The sequence below is a fragment of the Cloeon dipterum genome, chromosome 3, assembly GCF_949628265.1.
Source record: "Cloeon dipterum chromosome 3, ieCloDipt1.1, whole genome shotgun sequence".
Taxonomy (NCBI): domain Eukaryota; kingdom Metazoa; phylum Arthropoda; class Insecta; order Ephemeroptera; family Baetidae; genus Cloeon; species Cloeon dipterum.
This window is the reverse complement of record NC_088788.1, coordinates 32,400,475-32,417,752: the sequence shown is the minus strand read 5'-3', so window position 1 is coordinate 32,417,752 and position 17,278 is coordinate 32,400,475. Positions and strand designations below refer to the sequence as shown.

Here is a 17,278-nt window from a genome sequence, read left to right as displayed (position 1 = left end):
CGGATCGCACTGATGAGCTGGAGTGTTAATCAAAAGTTTCTAATCAATTTCGTATTAGTTTGTTTCAGCTGCGTCAAACTGAAAAGCAGATTCCAGCCAAGGCTGAATGCCTCTCGAATTTTCCTGTCGACTGATTTCTGATGTCGCAAAGGCAGCCAAGTGACAGCCGCGTAGAACACTGTCACGCCAACACATATATTATGACAAGCAGCGAATTCTCGATCTTCGTATAAATTTCACTATTTGGATAGCGATTTTGGCATGTCGAGTGGCAGATCCATCCGAAAAGAGAGAACGAAACGAACAAACCATTTCCAGCACACAAAAGCCGTCTTTAAATTAAACAAAACACATGAACTCCAGTGGACCAGGATATGACTACTGAAGAGATAACCATATATCATCTACTAAGAAAAAATTGGCATAAAAATAAATAAAGAGTATTTCAATGTAGTTGCCTAGAGGTTGACTTTATTTAATTTTCTTTGTAGTTAACAAATCACAAGATAAATTTATTTAACTTTCAACTGTCGTTTTTCCACGCTTTGTGGCATGAGATTTTTTTTACAATTTGCAGAAAGCCCTTATTAAGCGAAAGAGTTAAATAGTTGCACCTTTGAAGGTGAATATGGGGGACTCACACTTTTCGCCCAACACTCACACTTCTCGCTAGGATAGGGCATTACATTCATTCTTCCCATCAAAAAACGAGAAGTGTGAGTGAGCGGAAAGTGTGAGTCCCCCATACTGTTAAAGCTACACAACTTTTGTTCAACTAATTAAATTACTGTAATGATTTATTTCATTCCAAGGGTATTAAGGAATGTAGAAGCCAGTAGAAGTAGGATAATTATTTTTAATGACGCAATTCCAAGAATTTTCTTCCTTTCTAAAATGCTTTGAATTGACTAGTTCAACTATATCATGATACCTGATTATTTCTATTCTTTATTCCTATTGGAGCGTCGTCCTCGTTGACAACATGCTTGCTGCCGCCTTCAGTAAATAAGTTCGTTTGTGCGCGATGCATTACTCGTTTTACTGCCGGCATCATTCGCTTGAAAGAGATCGCAGCACGAGTACATATACACACGTTGCAACTTATTTCTCCTGGGTGCTACTGCGCACCGTCTAGCAGCACGTGTGCATGTCAATACTGCTTTCCCATTATGCACGTGCAGCACTTTTCCATTCCAATTTCCTCTCCGTCTGCTCGCCAAGCAAAACAGACAGTCTGTAGATCGCTAATGGACAAAGCGCACAATATGGAATGGGGGTGCATGGTCACAATTGTCCCTTTTCCAGAATTTCATCGAATTTGCATCGAGTTCGATTGGTGCCAAACGCCCTTGGGATTTGCAAAAAGTTTCGCTATTTCGGGCCTCTGGGAAATGGTTCTGTGGTTCGGAGAAATCGAATTCGAGTTTGCAAATAGGCCTCCGACTCGATTCACTGCTCCCAAATTTCTTTTCCCTCAAGAGAAATTCTCTACGTCGTTCCCCTAAAAAGAGAGCATCTTGGGAACATATCTACGATCAATTTTGATGGCGGAATATCATTAGTAGTAATCATATCCGTCGATCTTTCTCTTTTGTCAAGGAAACCCCTTTATGTTTGTTTATATTATTTGGCAAAAGTGGTTGCTGTCAGAAAGAAATATAGAGAGAACTTCCTGGTAAAAAGGTAAAAGAATCTGTGAAAAATCGTTTTTAAGCACACGAAACAGTGCCGTTGGCTCGTATTGTTAAGCCATTCTCGGGAGTGTCAAAACAATGAAAGATATTAGAGCTGTTCGGGGATCTAATATACATACTGGCTGCCCAATGCCAGAGATGACAATAAGTGACTCGAAATGCTCAAATAGCTCTACGGGCTGGAAGGCGCACTGGCGCCGACTCGCTACTTGCTGGTTTGCGCACCTTTCCAGACGCTTTAGGGACCAATTTCTGGCGTTCCAATAAAAGACCTCGGTGCGGGGAGGCGGAAAGATGGCCACATTGGGTCCAAGCTCCTCTGCGGCCACTTAGGCTCCATATTATCAGCTCGGCGGTGTTACTGGGACCCGGTGAGCTCATGCATAGCCCACGGGATATGCTGACAATGAACAGAGGCTAAAAAACCAGGCAAGAATAATTGGAAGTGACGATTCCTTAATATTCTTTTTCACCGTATCAGTAATTTAATTACAAATGAAAAATATCAACAGTTATCAATACGTTTGATTGATAATTTCGACTGTGATAGAGCTGAGTCTGCTAAAAAGCAAAGTTTCAATAGCCCGGAGGGATCGGAGTTAATGTTCTATTTTTCGTCTCATTAGCAGAAGCCGATCTGAAGTTTGAACTCCCTCGAGCTATTCCAATAAAGATATGCTAATGAGAGTGCTATATATCCCCAGACGTCGAGAGTGTAAATCGAAATTGCTTCCAAGATGCACACACGCCATGGAACAAAACTTGTTCGCGAAGGCAAAAATTTGCACACGGTGCTTGCAAACAAAACACGAACGGAAGTGAAGAAACGAGAACGCGCCGAGCTTAATCTCGCGCAGCTCATTTCCTGAGCGAGCTGTTTCCCTTTGTTTCGCTGTCGTCCGCGCATACTCTTTGCTCTACACACACAACAAAGCCTTTTCATAATTTTCGCTGAGCACGCAATTGCAGTTTAATTACTGTGAGCGACGCATCAAATTCGTTGCTTTTGCCGTAATTAAAACGAGCCGTTGTTTAAATGGACCCTTCACAGAGCGGCTCTCGTCCGACGGCAACAGGAAAACAACTAAATGTCCGCGTAAATGGGAATTCGGAGAGCAGAAATTTTACTTTCAGTACGTCACACCCATAGAGGTTAAATACGCTCTCAAGGGGATAACTTCCTCAGCAGAAGGGGTCGACGCAATTTCTAATAAAATGCTAACGATGTCGATTGATATAATTTTACCCACGTTGGTTTTCCTGATAAATTCGTCACTTCAGTCAGCAATATACCCCAGCGAATGGAAAAAAGCCATTTTAAAGCCGCTGCCAAAAGTGCGACGCCCGAAATGTAGCTCTGACTACAGGCCAATTAGTATTTTGTGTACCATCTCGAAAGTACTAGAAAAAGTTGCTTACGATCAAATTATTCAGTACCTACAGGCGCACGAGGTTATAGACACTTTTCAATCAGGATTCCGCAGGCTGCATAGCACGACCACGGCGCTCCTCAAAATAACCGAGGATTTACGCCTAGCCATTTTCCGCAACGAAATCTCTCTGATGGTTTTCCTAGATTATTCAAAGGCATTTGACCTTGTTGATCATGCCTTACTCCTCAGCAAAATGCGCCAGCTCAATTTCTCTGAATCAGTGATAAAGTTTTTTAAGAGTTACTTGTCCGGCCGACTGCATGCAATTCGCGGTTCAGATGGCAAAATGTCTCAGTGGGTCAGTATTGAGGCTGGCGTTCCTCAGGGAGCTGTTTTAGGCCCACTTCTTTTTTCAATATTCACGCACGATGTGGTCAGCTTATTTAAAGGTCGGTGCAGCTACCATTTGTACGCTGATGACATTCAATTATACATTAGTTGCAAGCCGGATGAAATCGAAAGTGGCATTCTCAAAATGAACACAATATTAAGCGACGTTGTCAACTGGTCTGAAATGCACGGCCTAAAACTCAATCCACGCAAAACACAGGTGCTGTTAGTGGGCTCTGAGCGGCAACACTCCCGCGTACAGCTCGACTCAATCGGTAAAGTTAAAATTAAAGACAATGAAATTCAATTTAGCGATGAGATTGAGTTGCGAGAGGTTGAATTCGAGTTCAGCGAAAATGTGAAAAACCTAGGCATCGTTTTTGATAAAACCCTCTCCTGGCATGGCCAAGTTTCGCGAATTTTTCAAAGAGTTTACGGCACCTTAAAAAACTTACAAAAATTTAGAAGCGTAACCCCAGAGAAAATAAGAGTGCAACTTGTTAAGAGTTTAATCCTGCCTCATTTTGACTATGGCGACATTGTGTGTTGTAATCTCAGTACCTGTCAATTAAATAAGCTACAAATACTGCAGAATAATGTAATTCGTTATATTTATAATGTTAAACGTGGCCAAAAACTGTCTGATCTCTATAAAAAATGTCAAATATTAAATGTAGTCGATAGGAGAAATCTGCACGTGTTAGTGCAGACACACAAAATTCTGTACAAAAATTGTCCGCCTTATCTGTGCCATTTAGCAACCAAAATGTACGATGTAAATCTTTTTGGCAGGACAAGAGCGCATCAAATGAAACTACTGGCCCCATTTGTAAGTGTTGAAGTGCCCGAAAACTGTTTTCAAGTGCAGAGCTACCGCCTCTGGAACAATCTTCCGCCGAATTTGTGTCTCAACGGAAACCAAAGTGCATTCAAGGAATTTTTAAAAGAACAGTACCTCAAGAAATATTGAATCACCTCTCTTTTATACAATTATGTTCAAACTGATATTATTTTGTCTGGATATGGCAATGTATGGGGCAAAATAGCCCTGCAGAACCATAATAAAGATTACTTTGAAACTAAATGGGAATTTTAAGTGAGCTGGCTGTAGCTTTTTATTGCTGGTAGAGGATATTTTATGGCTGGCCCTCAATATTTAATGATGTTGTTTGTCAGGGAAATAAGGTTAATTGCACTGGCCGTTAAAAACAAGAAGTTACATCGGCTCTACGAATTCATACTTTGAAGAAAGAGAGAAAGACTTCTAATGGATCGACCACACTGCTTAAAACGATCGATCGATAACTTGCACTCACTGCTGAGCACAATCAACAGAGAGACAAAGAAAGAGTGGCGAACTTTTGAAAAGTCCCGTCAATGCGACAAAACTACCATTTTTGGTACGAAAATTCACAACCCCAAAATTACATGGCTTTTAGTAAAAATCCTGCTCTCTTGTACACGAAAAACAATGGAAACAATGAGGAGTAAAAGTGCTGCCCAATTAGGAGGGATTCACTGGCAAATGGCCGTGATACTGTACATATTTTTCCATCTGACTCAGTCAGAAATGAAACAAAAAAATGAGCCATTGTAGTTCTTTCTTTCACTTAATTTCTTTCCTTTATATTTATCTTATTTTTGTTGATTTCAATTCGCAACGTTCCTTGCTCCAGAAAAAACTCTTGGATAAATTTATTTTGAAATTATCCACGAGTTATAAAACATAGGGAAAAGTCTGTTCCCTTTTGTCGTTACAGTGACTACAGTAGAATGTGTCAGCTGTCAGTATAGCGCTAACGGAGTTTTCGTGATTTTCTGTGCTTTTAGAAAAAACAACTACAACAGATTGTTCTCGTGTTGTGCTCATTTGCTAAAGAGGAAGGCACGTAGATTGCAGTAATTTGTCGGACGGAACAAGGATGCAAGTGCACGTCGGCTGGAATTTGCACCATAATGAGGTAACGTCGGCGTCCTTTGGAGCGCGCGCTTGGTGCTCACATCATATAATTATCCTGCCGTGTAATGCAAACAGAGCTGCACCATTCTTCAAGAAGAGACGACGACAAATACAAATATAATGCGTTACATACTTCCTTGCAGCGGCGCATGATGCATGATGCAGCGGCCGTGACAAATTGCAACGCAAGATTACTTTTGCCTGCCGTTATTGTGCACGTAACTTGCTGGGGGAGGATAACTACTAGCAACCCTCGCATAAAACTGTTTCAACAATTATGTCTTGCTCTCAAGAGATTATTATATTCTGCGAAAAAATTTAAAAATTTCATGTATTTTCATGAATATTTATGCCTTGTTCTGCGCCAAACGGCTCCATTGAATATTCAGAATGTGTTTCCGCAGCAAGATGGAGAATAATTAGAAAGGATCCCTCCGCTTTTTAAAAGGCTTAAATGCATCGTAAACGTAAGAAATTTCCCGCATAAAAAGCTGAGCCGAATTAGACGGTGGAGTGTGCGTGACGTTCGATAAAAAACTTCTCTCGGAATTCATTAGTTCAGCTTTTTCCTCGTTAAAAAAGAAAACTCTCCTCGTCTAAAAGAATTTGAACTTAACAGAGAAGAATGGTCGTGGCTTTAATTAAATGCTGGAGTGAGATGATGAAATTGGATTTGCCGGTGCATTCAGTGAAGGGGATGCATTTGAGAGCAATTTCGCTCCAAGGTGCGTCTTTTCGCTCGAGGTGCGTCCTTTGTTTGTTTGTTTGGACGAACAGACAATAGGTGTCAAACGCAGAGAAACAAAGCAGATCGTGCACAACAATGGCGTCTCTGACACCGCATGCAATACAGCCCTTGTTTCTGCCTCTCAGAATTAATTTCCTACGCACACGATATTCTGTTTCAAAACACAATGTGCGGAGCATCCCCCCGTAAATAAATACATACACAGTAAACGCGAAACGCAAAAATTTGTGTTTGACTGCTGTCTCACTGTAATGATGCGGAGTCATAGCTGCCAAGAGTGAAGCTGATGAAAGTATCGATTTGGTGTGAGTTCCCATCATTTGTCATTCGTGGCGAGTCGCAATCGACCCACAAGGAAGGACACATTTTTATTTTAATATTTCATTTCTAACAGAAATGTAAAAAATATATATTGTTCTGTTTTAGTAGCAAAAGTTAAATTTTGCTTATTTTGTTTATACGTGCAATGCACTCAAATGCAAATTCAAATATAAAACTAACTTTCTTTGGGCATAATTGCAATATATCTTGAATTTCAGGCCAATATGGAGATAGTTTTTTAAATATTTACAAACCAAATGCTATGAAATATCAAAATTTCTGCATTAAATGGTTAAATAATGTAATTTCATTATATTTAATTATTTAGTTTTATTTTTCAATAATAATTTTAGAACTTTTTACTCCGCATTTTATATTTCAAGCAAAGAACCAACTAGCAAGAAACGTTTTTGGCCGAATACAACTTTTCCTGTGCAAATTTGAAAGAATAACGAGTAAAATTCGAGACTGCCGACTGAGGAGCTGCATGGGTGAGCAAGATAAACTTTTTTAATATTCTGCGAGTTTAAAACTTCGCAACGTCTCTTCTTTCGCTCGTCGCCTTCGAGACGAATAAATATATATATACACGGCAAAGGCACATGAAAGCAGAGGAAATTTCCCGCAACAAGGAGGAGGAATGCGGTTTATTTTTTTCCGGCCGGCTTGAACTGTCGACTGATTGCATGCAGTCACGCACGTACACCGTACTGCAAAGGAGGGCGCCGAGTATTGCAGGTTTCGTAGTTCTTTAAGTCAAATTCTGTCTCCTTCAGAGTGACCGTTAAAAACGAAATCATTGTTGTTTGAGATCAAAGAAGATTGGCATGCTTTCAGCTTTGTTTTCTCTGGTGGCCTGATTGAGCAATATAAAATTAATCAAGCAAGAATGTGTAGCTTTGCAAAATTGAAAGATAGAGCTTTAAAATTATAAAATCTTTTTAATATAACTCATAAACCTAACTAAAACAATTCTAAGCACGCCTAGCCAGACGAGCCTCCAAAAAGCTATAAAGTGGTTCGTCTAGTAGTAAACCAGCAACAATTTTTGGTTTATGATCTAAAAATAATATCTGGACCATCTCCATTTATTGATGAGCTTATATAGTCAGATATAGCTATCTATTCCTAGAATATACTTTTTAATTTCAAATGAAGAAAATCCCTAATAGTTATAAACAATTAGCTTTTTGCACCACTTGGTTAAGTAGTGATTTTTTTTAAAATTAGCTGATGAATATTACGTCCAAACTACTATATAATTGCATTTTTTATACCTGCTCGAGCATAGGTAAATATAATCTTGGTTTGATTAAATCTGATCAAATATATTCGTAATCACGGCGATTCGAATGACTTTGACAATTTTCAGGACGAGCGAATCCACTTGAAAGGATCAATGGTGAAAACGGTTTGTCCCTCGTCTGCGGGGCGTTCGATCTAATGAGTTTTATTAAATTTCCCGCAAGGCTGGCGACGGCGGCCCTCGAGATTAATGGTGCTTCTCTGAAGTGTGATCGGCGCATTTCTTGCGCCTCCGGCAAGTGGAATTCCTCTCGCACCGCATGCAGGATACCCCTCCGGTCCAGGAGCGAAATTGTCGATCGCGTCACTTTGGAATATATACGCGGGGTGACACCCGACTTATTGCTTTCTACATTCTCCGCGCGTACAGACGAAAATGCTGTCAAAGATTACATTTCAAGCTGTGCAGACGGAAACGTGCAAAGTCTCACGTCTACGTTACAGCGTGTTGGCATATTCAGTTTTATCTTTTCTCTCTCTCGCTCTCTCGTTTTTTTGTGCTGGAAATAAACCACTTACTAGTTACAAGGGAGAAAAATTGTTAAATACATTTTAGAAGTTTAGATAATACATAATGATATATCAGCATCCGACAATTCAAAAAATGTTTTTCAACTAATGGTATCAGCTCTGCATGCTATTTTAATGTTTTATGGGATTATTGAAACCAAATATGACCTGGCAAAGAACACTTTAAAACCTCAATGTCAGCTGAATAGAAAAAATAATGTTATATGCATACAGAAATCCATTTAGAGTTCATTTGATTCTTCATTCGACGATGACGTCATATTTGAAATCAATTCTCAGCAGGTTGATTGTCTATTTATACGCAGTTCATTAAAACTTGATCGCCTCGAGAGCCTAATGAAGGAAAAATTTCGATCTAAGTTTTACATCTTAGATAAAGTTGGCGAAGAGAAAGAATTAGGTTGCTTCTTAATAAATCTGGAGCAAAAATAGTCGTTTTTGCTCTTCTATCTCTGCTTCCGGCGCGTGAGAAGGGTAATTTTGTGGATGAGCTCTCTCCCGTGTTCCTTGAAAGGGAACAAAGACTGCCAGGAGCATGCTCACTGATGATGTAATTAGAAAGCGACGATCGCTCTTTTGCCAGTGTAACCGACTCAATCTGCCTGTACTTTGTGTTCAGACCAAAGTTTTGGTGACAAGAGCAGCGACAAGTTTGATTGCTCGCCTCCAGTCTTGGCCATTGCAGGCCATTTTGCTAACCAAACCAACTCTTGTCTCTCTGTGACATCACAAACTTGGTGTGTTACTTTGCAAATTGGCAGAATTTGATGAGCGCACCTCGTAAACTTTTGCTTTATTTTTGTTAGGTTTTTACGCAGCCTAACTGAATTTTCCTTAACACACCATATATATAACAGCAAACGAAAACCGTTCTTGAAATATATAAAATTTAAGGGAACAGTTATTTATTAGCTTTAAATCCTGAGCAATTTTTTCAATTTAAGGTGTGAAAAACCGAAGCTCAATCTTTCATTAAAAACCATAAAAAGAGTAAGAAGAAATTCAAGCACAATATACCATCGATTACTATAAATAATGAAACGCTAACGCCGACAACTCACTCTGCGCTTTGACGCTGCTGTTGTTGGCCTGATTACCGTTGGAGTTGTTGTTGAGGACGTTGAGGAAGGAAGAGCCGGTGAGTCGGCTGCGCTTCAAGATCCAAAACATCCTGTGTGCGTTATGTGCGTGCTTGGGCTGCGAGTCGGATCGGCGGCTGCGGAGCGATCGACGGCCACCAGCGACTGACTCTGCAGCCAGCAGGGTGGCGAGCACGCCGGGCCGAGCGAGAAAGGGCGCGCAGCCGCGCCACCTGAAGCGGAAAAGCGCAGGCCGCACTCGCAGCAAAACGGTAATCAAACAGGCTGGTCCGTCACTGCACAAATACACTGGCTTTGCACTCTCGTGCATGTTCAATAATGTGCATATATATTTGGTTTCGTTTCGCAACTATACATATAGCAGCAAAAGCAGCTCTGCAACGATCGACGCTTGTGTTATTTTACTCTTTCGTCCGTTTGCACGCAATCTATAACATAACAAGGGAGCTAGTGATACAATTGCCAGGTTTTCCTTGAATTCGGTTTTACTGTAGCTGCTTTTTTTGATAAGTGGGTACCCACCTCGGCGCAAAGCATTATTGATGTTTATATCATGGATGAAAAGGTTGAATGCCTTGTCTTGCTGTTAACCAGATAAAGTTTGAGGCAGCAGATATTGAAAAAAACACGTAGACTATCTAAAAGTGCTTCACAATCACAGTGATTTCCATTATGTCAATTTGATTCAATAGTGATTAGAGTTATCTAAAGTACATAATTTTACAGCTGAAAAAGTCAGAAAAAATATAATGCTGGTAGATGCAGCAACGAGGCGGTCATAATTTTTTCCAGTTGAAATAAAATGCAATTCCCTCTCGGTTTATAGTGAGCTGTTTTTTTTTGTATTCCTCCTGGATAGAAGCAGGAAATTTCTGTATTTCTGAATAATGTATTCAAATTACAATAAATATGTAAAATAATACAGCCACAAGGGCACAGAGTCACAGACCGACAAAACATCGTCTTGGTCCGACCCAATAAATAAATACATAAATTTTGCCTGCAGGTCCATAAAAATTATATATTCACGTTTATTCTCAATTTTAAAATTTTTACAAAATTAACAACTTTGAAACTAAAAGATTCAAAATTTGTAAATTTCTGAAACAAAATCAACCGATGAAATGATTCACGGCTGAATTACTCAAACAAGAGGCAATATTAGAGGTCTCAACCGTGAGATTTAAGGCGGCGGTTGGCGGGATCGGCTTGGCCGAATTATTTGCCCAGCGGCGGTTGCTGGCCATTTACACCGGCGGCTGGCGCGGCTGGCAATATTTTAAACATGAACAATTTAGGAGCATAGCAACAAAGAAATTTCTATGCCTCCATTGATTATTTATAAAAAGGAGCAATTAAATTTGTTTTTAAAGAACATGAAGTGGAAAAGAGTAATTTCGCCCAGTGTGTTGATCCCAATCTCTTTTCTCTCACGCTCTTTCTTGCTAAAGTTTCGTTAATTAAATTGTTCCACTTTTAGCTTACCATCCTGAAAGATTTAATAAAATGAAGAGGAATAAATGATATCTTCATTTCCTTTTAATCAGCAACCATCCAATTATCGCCCTGCAGCAGAGAGTCAAAATTAAATTCTTTTCTTCTCGCTAAGTGCTGCTTTCGGATAGTAGTGGCACTTGTCTCTGGAGGAATTCACAAATCCGGAGGCGCTGGAGATTAGGAAATTGATTTAAGCCGCGTGTCGAGTGCGCACGGAGCGAGAGGAGATGCAAAGGTATGAGAACTCAAAAAGAGTATCAAGGCTTTTAGCTGAATTACTCGAGAGTTCCTCGCAGTTTTTGAGGCGCAAAACGAGCGGAATGCTAACACTCCGAAGTGCTCAGCAAGTTGGAGAAGGCGTGTTTAGCCTGGCAGGTGCGGACGAATTCGCAGCTCGCACGCGTACTTTGCAACTCGAGAGTGATTGCGCGCTGCGGGAGCCCGTGGTTTCTTCCTCGCCCGCTCGAGCCTGCTTTTAATGGATTTTCTTGATTAAAAGATTACCATCAGATGCTTGTTTAATCTTATATATCGGTTTAATCTCAAACACTTGAAAACTTTGTCGTGATACTTTACCATGCTTTGTTGTCATTGATCACTAAAACAGTAGCAAACCATAATTGATCCTTTTAAATTATGTCTTGATGATGTAAAGCAAATGATTTCCAGCTATGTAGACGATTATTCTCAAGCAATAATAAGTCATAATGATAATATGCAACATTTTAATTTATTTTATATTAAAATAGTAAACTGCCCGTGTACGTGTCAATGATGCTTGCGTGCGCAATTCAATTTCACCTTCTCTCATCGGAGATCAAAGTGTGCGTTGAGCCATAAATTTCAAACGAACATAATTTTTGGGTTTCAACGAAAGTTGCCCTCAGTGCCACTCCTGGGAAATCTGCCTTTTCCCGCTTTGATCGGCGGCCCTCTGAAGGCTTTCATCGTAAAAGATATGCACGCATCTGGTGCAGGCTGCAAACCGCTAGCTAATGGTTTTGCTGCGGTATTTATAAGGGCGTGGAGCAATAACTTTTGCATTAGACTTGCGCTTCCAATGTTTTATGCCCGAGTGATGGATGCCTCGCCTGTCGATATTTGTACTTAATGATGAAAAATTGCGTTTTTTTCCGACGTTTGATTTATACGATATGAAAAGTCTACTTTATGACTACCTGCTAAGTGGCCAACATCTAAAATCGACTTTTTGCTTGAATGATGGTATGCTTGCTAAAAACGTTGACGTTGTGGAGTTCTCTTATTAGTGAAAATTTTAATTTGTGTTGCATGTTTAAACCTACCGTCGCAAAAATTGCGATTTTTTCAGGAGAAGCAAAAAATACTCATTCTCAATTTGTTTATTTCTTCAATTATGAAACTAAATGAAATCGGCCTACTTTAATGTAAAACTCCCACGTGAAATCGAAATACAGCAAACTACTCGCCATTTTAAAGTCATACTTATCTTACGTGTGATTCTTAAACTTTCTACGTATTTGTTGAGATCTATTTATTTAGCTGCATTATTGTGACGAGTGGAAACAATAATGGTGTTGCGTAATACCGCTGACGTCCAAATGAAATATGAACGCCTAAATAGCTTTTAATGCAGGTCCAACCAATAGATAATCAATAAATTTAAATGCGATTTTAGTTTCAACGGAAGAGCATCCATCGATTTTCGTTTGCAACCAGAACCCCTTTGAAGAGCGAGGTTGATCGGAATTTCATGCGATTATTTTATACTTTCGGAACCTTTGCCAACGACGAGCCGCCCACATCAGTCGTCTGTACTTTCTCCTTTCATCTTTCAACCCAGAACATTGGTATTCCGCATTTGGGTCTCCCGCATCTGAAGACCACCAAAATGCTCCCACAAAAAGTTAATGCAAACATCACTCAACCAGAGAATACTTTTGATAAATATATCTTTATATTGTGCTTATATTAACATTGAAATTTTGTGTATATATTTTTCATGTTTATTAAAAGCTATGAAAATGGTCATGAACTAAAGCAAATTTAAGTTCCATGTAATTTTAGCGGCTTGGATCTCTAATATGGGCTTGAAGTTATATTGATTTGGTGATTTAAGAGTACATGATTATATTTAAAGAATATTAGGGGCAAATTAAAATGAGGACCACGGTCCCATTGATTTAAAAACCTTTCTAATTTCTCAAAACTGGTAGTGTCCTTTATATTTTTGAGATGACGTAACAAGATTTATGGGGCATAGTTGCTCTGCTGATGGTACGCAATTAAATTTCTTTTGAATCTTAGACCACGTAAGTAGAGGTTTCACGCATGATAACGCATCTCATGATGTGGATCTCTCGTCTCTACGCGGAACAGGGAAGCAAGGGATCCTTTAAGGTTTGCGTTAATGAGCGGAAACCTCCAGAGAATGAAATCTGCAGCTCGAATGATTATGATATGATGCAAATATTTGCGCGATTCCGGGCTACTGGCGCTGCGTTTGCCTTTAACCTTGGATCCCTGCTTTTAATTAAATATCGACCGTGGCGTGCGCGCAGCCAGGACTGATGTCTCACTTGCAGCTCATCTCGCTGCGGAGCCGGCAAGTGGAAAATGGCTAATTAATCCTTTGTCTGCTCCTTGGGAAGCAGCAGTCTCTTGAAAAAGAGCATCCACGCGAGTGAAGCAATACCTGCAGAAAGTGCTATTTTTTAAAATTTTCACAAACTTTCTGCATGACCTCAACGACTTAAGAACAAGGCGGAAACTTGGTTTCTTGCTTTGTACTTCGTTTCCACGGAGAATGATTATTCTGCTAAGGAAGCTGTAAATATGAAATAATGTTTATTCAAAGCGCACGTCTCTCGTTTTCCTTGCTCTCGTGCGAAATGACAAAAGTTTGCGTCGCTCAGAAGGCAAGTTTTGGAAAGCGCGGGTCGACCCGCAGCACACCCTTTTCATCCCTTCGCAAGCACACAATGAGCAAATGATTGCGTTTTAACAAGAAATGATAGCACAAGTTTATTTGCGTTTACCTCGAAAATTGGACATTGTTTGCGTCACACGACCAGAGAAAACGCACATTATTTACATCTCTGCACATGACTTGTTTAGAATTTATTTAATGCCGAAGGCCTTATGATTAGAAATTCACGAATGTTATTAATTTCTACTGCTTATTCCCGCTTTAAATTGATATAAATAACCTCTCCACAAAATTTTCAACAACTTCAAGACAGAGAACAGAGCAACATGCTTATGGAAAACTGATTTTAAAAACTATTAACCTAAGAGGGCGAAGCCAGAAATATATATTATCCTAGACTATGGCGTAAACAAAAACAAGATTCAATTTAATTTTTTGTTTTTGTACCGAATTTTATCACTGAGAAACTTCATCAAACGTAATATTTTAATCAGCAGTTGAATGGGCGACACTGTAACACACGCTTCCGCATATCTGCCAGAGTTTTAGCGCCATACTTAAATGCCTCTTGTCTGCAGAAGTGCAGTCTGCTGCTGTAAGAGAAGTGTGTTTGGGGTTTGGGCACTAGCCTTAGGAGTCTAACCGCGGTGCGACCCACTCCCCGAGCTTAAGGGCTGTGATAAATTTTCCGCTCTCTTTGTGGTTGCTTGTTGACAAATGAGGGGATTTTATTTCTTCCGTTATAAATTAATGCATGGTCCAACGTTAATCTCAGCCTGTTTATTTATCCAAAAAGTAAAGCAAACATACACAACAATTGGCATTATTCAAAATAGAAAAGTAAGAGTAATAATTCATACCAGTAAATTATTTTTATTCTTTTGAAAAGAGATTGAGATTACACTTAAGGTTCGTTGCTTCACATATTACGAAATAAAGATTTCATCCTCGTACTTCAACCGCTATGCGCGTATTTTCCTGCAAAAACTAACATAAATTTTGAGTGACATTCAGGGATAAATATATCAAATAAATGGTAGCCCATTATCAATATTCTGAATTGATCCCTTTATACTTGTATATCCAATTCACAATGGTGCTCGTTACGCAACGGAGCGTTTGCAGATCCCCCAAATGTCCACGTGACACAGTTCATTGTCAGTTGCTTTTTGGTCTCTGTTTAATTTTGCACGTCTGTCCACTTGATAAGTTGCTCTTGAGCAATCTGCTTTGCCATTGTTACCATCGAAATTGCGTCAGCAGGCCAGGGCTAGCTAGGAGAGAGGAGAGTCCAGTGCTCTTCTTTATTCCAACGACAAAAGCCCAGCAATCGCATTATTTCTCTGCGAGCCAAATTGTGTTTTCGCTCACAACCAGCGATGCCGTCCTCTCTCTCGGTCCTTGTCGCGTCGACAGGCTTAGCATCGAAAATCGACAAAATTCTATTTATACGAAGCAAAATGTCCTAAATTTCCGGAAGGAGACACAAAGCCGCCTTCGCGTCCACCGGACACAAAATTATGCTATGTATTTCAATAAATAAACTTTTTTAGCTTAGCTTTAAATTTATTTTCCTACTATATTGAGAGCCACTAAACTTTAACTTGGGGGATGATGGTTTTTGGTTAAATCATTGTCATGTGTCGTCTCATTTTAAGATTAAACGCAGCAAGATTATAAAATTTGAACTAATTTAAAATATTGCTGAAACAAAAAATGAAGCCAGTTACGGTTTAAAAAAATTATTTGACATGAGAATAAAACGGAATGATTTTTGTTTATTCAAATAAGTTCAATTCTTCTTTGAAAACGATAACTGTCAAGTTTAGAGAATTTAGATCAGTTAATGTGACTTTCAATTGGAGTTGCCAAATTTTCACGTCATTGATGTGTAATTTGGAAAGTAGAAGCTACATAAAATGCGCAATTTCACAGCCCTTTCGCTTGCGTGTATGTGTGCATTTTATGCCAATAATTATTAACTAAAACTCAAAAGGCGCAATTACCTCGAATTTTCCCACGAGCTACGCAATCGTCTCTCGCTTTGGCACACAATTTTTAAAGTGATGACAATTCACAAAACAACAAAGGAAAACGAGGATATACGTAGAAATCATGCACCACTACTCTGCTGTGAGTTTCCATCGGCGAATTGATTTTTGGGACAAAATAAACTTTTCGCTTTGACAGTCTTTAATATCGAGCTGGTATAGTTACACCCTTTAGCGTCGTATTCAATTTCATGAGCAACATAATGTTACATCAGCTGAGTTGCCAACATGAAATATAAACCATCCAACAAAATGGCATACCTGCCTTTGCTCCCTCCAATATTCGTTTTTTGCAAAATTGCCCGCTCCGTCGTCATTTAACGCGCCATAAAATACTTGACGAGCACCCGCACAGGGGTTTTCACGTCTTTTGCTGCTCTGGTGAAATTTTTATCGCACTTTGGCTTCAATTTTTCTTCGATTCGAGCCACATGCAGTATCGCGTCGTTGGCGCTCCAAAATTGCAAAATTGAAGTAAACGCCGGTTGGCCCACTCCCGAGAAATTGCCTCGTGAAAAAGATGCATCAGTCAGTCTTTTTATCACCGTCACAGCTGCTCTTCCTTTTTTGATCGTTAACGAGCACTGCGGAGCAGCACATTTGATTATTCTCACTCGTTTTACCAGACGACGACATTGGGTTGCTCCGCAGAAAGCTTTATTGTTTCTCAAAAACCCTCGACTCAGTTGTCTTTTTTAACATTTCCAGGCATGACAAAATTGCTTTGTAAAATGAGGAAAGTTATTCTATTACGTAGCAGAAAAGCTTTGGTAATTGCCTGAAATTGTATTAGCTTGCGAGAAAGTACAAAAATTTGTGATAGTGATAATGATTTCAAGTAGTAATAACAAGTTGAGATAAAATTATACACATTACTGCTCTCAACCAATCTAGATTAATTTTTTCTGCTCTTAACTTAAATTTGGAGAGGAAAAAACAACTCGGGAACGTGGTATTTAATTTTGTCCTCTAAAAAAATTCAGTAACAGCATTCATCGCTGAGTAAATCCGCATGGAACTGACAATGAGCCATATCGTAAATTTAATATCATTTCAATTTATATAAATTTTCGTAATCGTATAATTATGTTATTTGTAATTATTGTAACTATCAAGTTTATGATAGACAAAAATGTAGTAATAAATAGGTTTTATGGCTTCGAGAGGAGTGTGAATCTTGACCATCATCCATCTGTAACAGAGTGAAAATGCACTAAATTAAGTCAGGAAGGAGAATTATAAATAATTATTTAAAAAGTGCACACAAGATTTAAATAAATGTTTTTGCTCTTTTTCATACCAAACCAATTGCACACAACGTGCTACTTCCTTTTATTGAAAAATATTTAACCACTCCTAATACAAAAATAAGTTCATGCTAATATTAAATTATTTTTACA

The 17,278-nt window shown here is 39.2% G+C and overlaps 1 protein-coding gene across 1 annotated transcript in view; it reads right to left on the bottom strand.

Annotated features, from left to right (window-relative positions):
• The window catches only part of LOC135940230 (transcription factor ovo-like homolog lin-48), a 40,801-nt gene extending 31,212 nt beyond the window's left edge, over positions 1-9,589 (bottom strand). Inside the window, exon 1 of the mRNA XM_065485034.1 lies at positions 9,384-9,589. Within this exon, the coding sequence (XP_065341106.1) occupies positions 9,384-9,492 (109 nt within the window). The 5' untranslated portion in view covers positions 9,493-9,589. The remainder of the gene's footprint in view (positions 1-9,383) is intronic.
• Between the last annotated feature and the right edge of the window lie 7,689 nt (positions 9,590-17,278).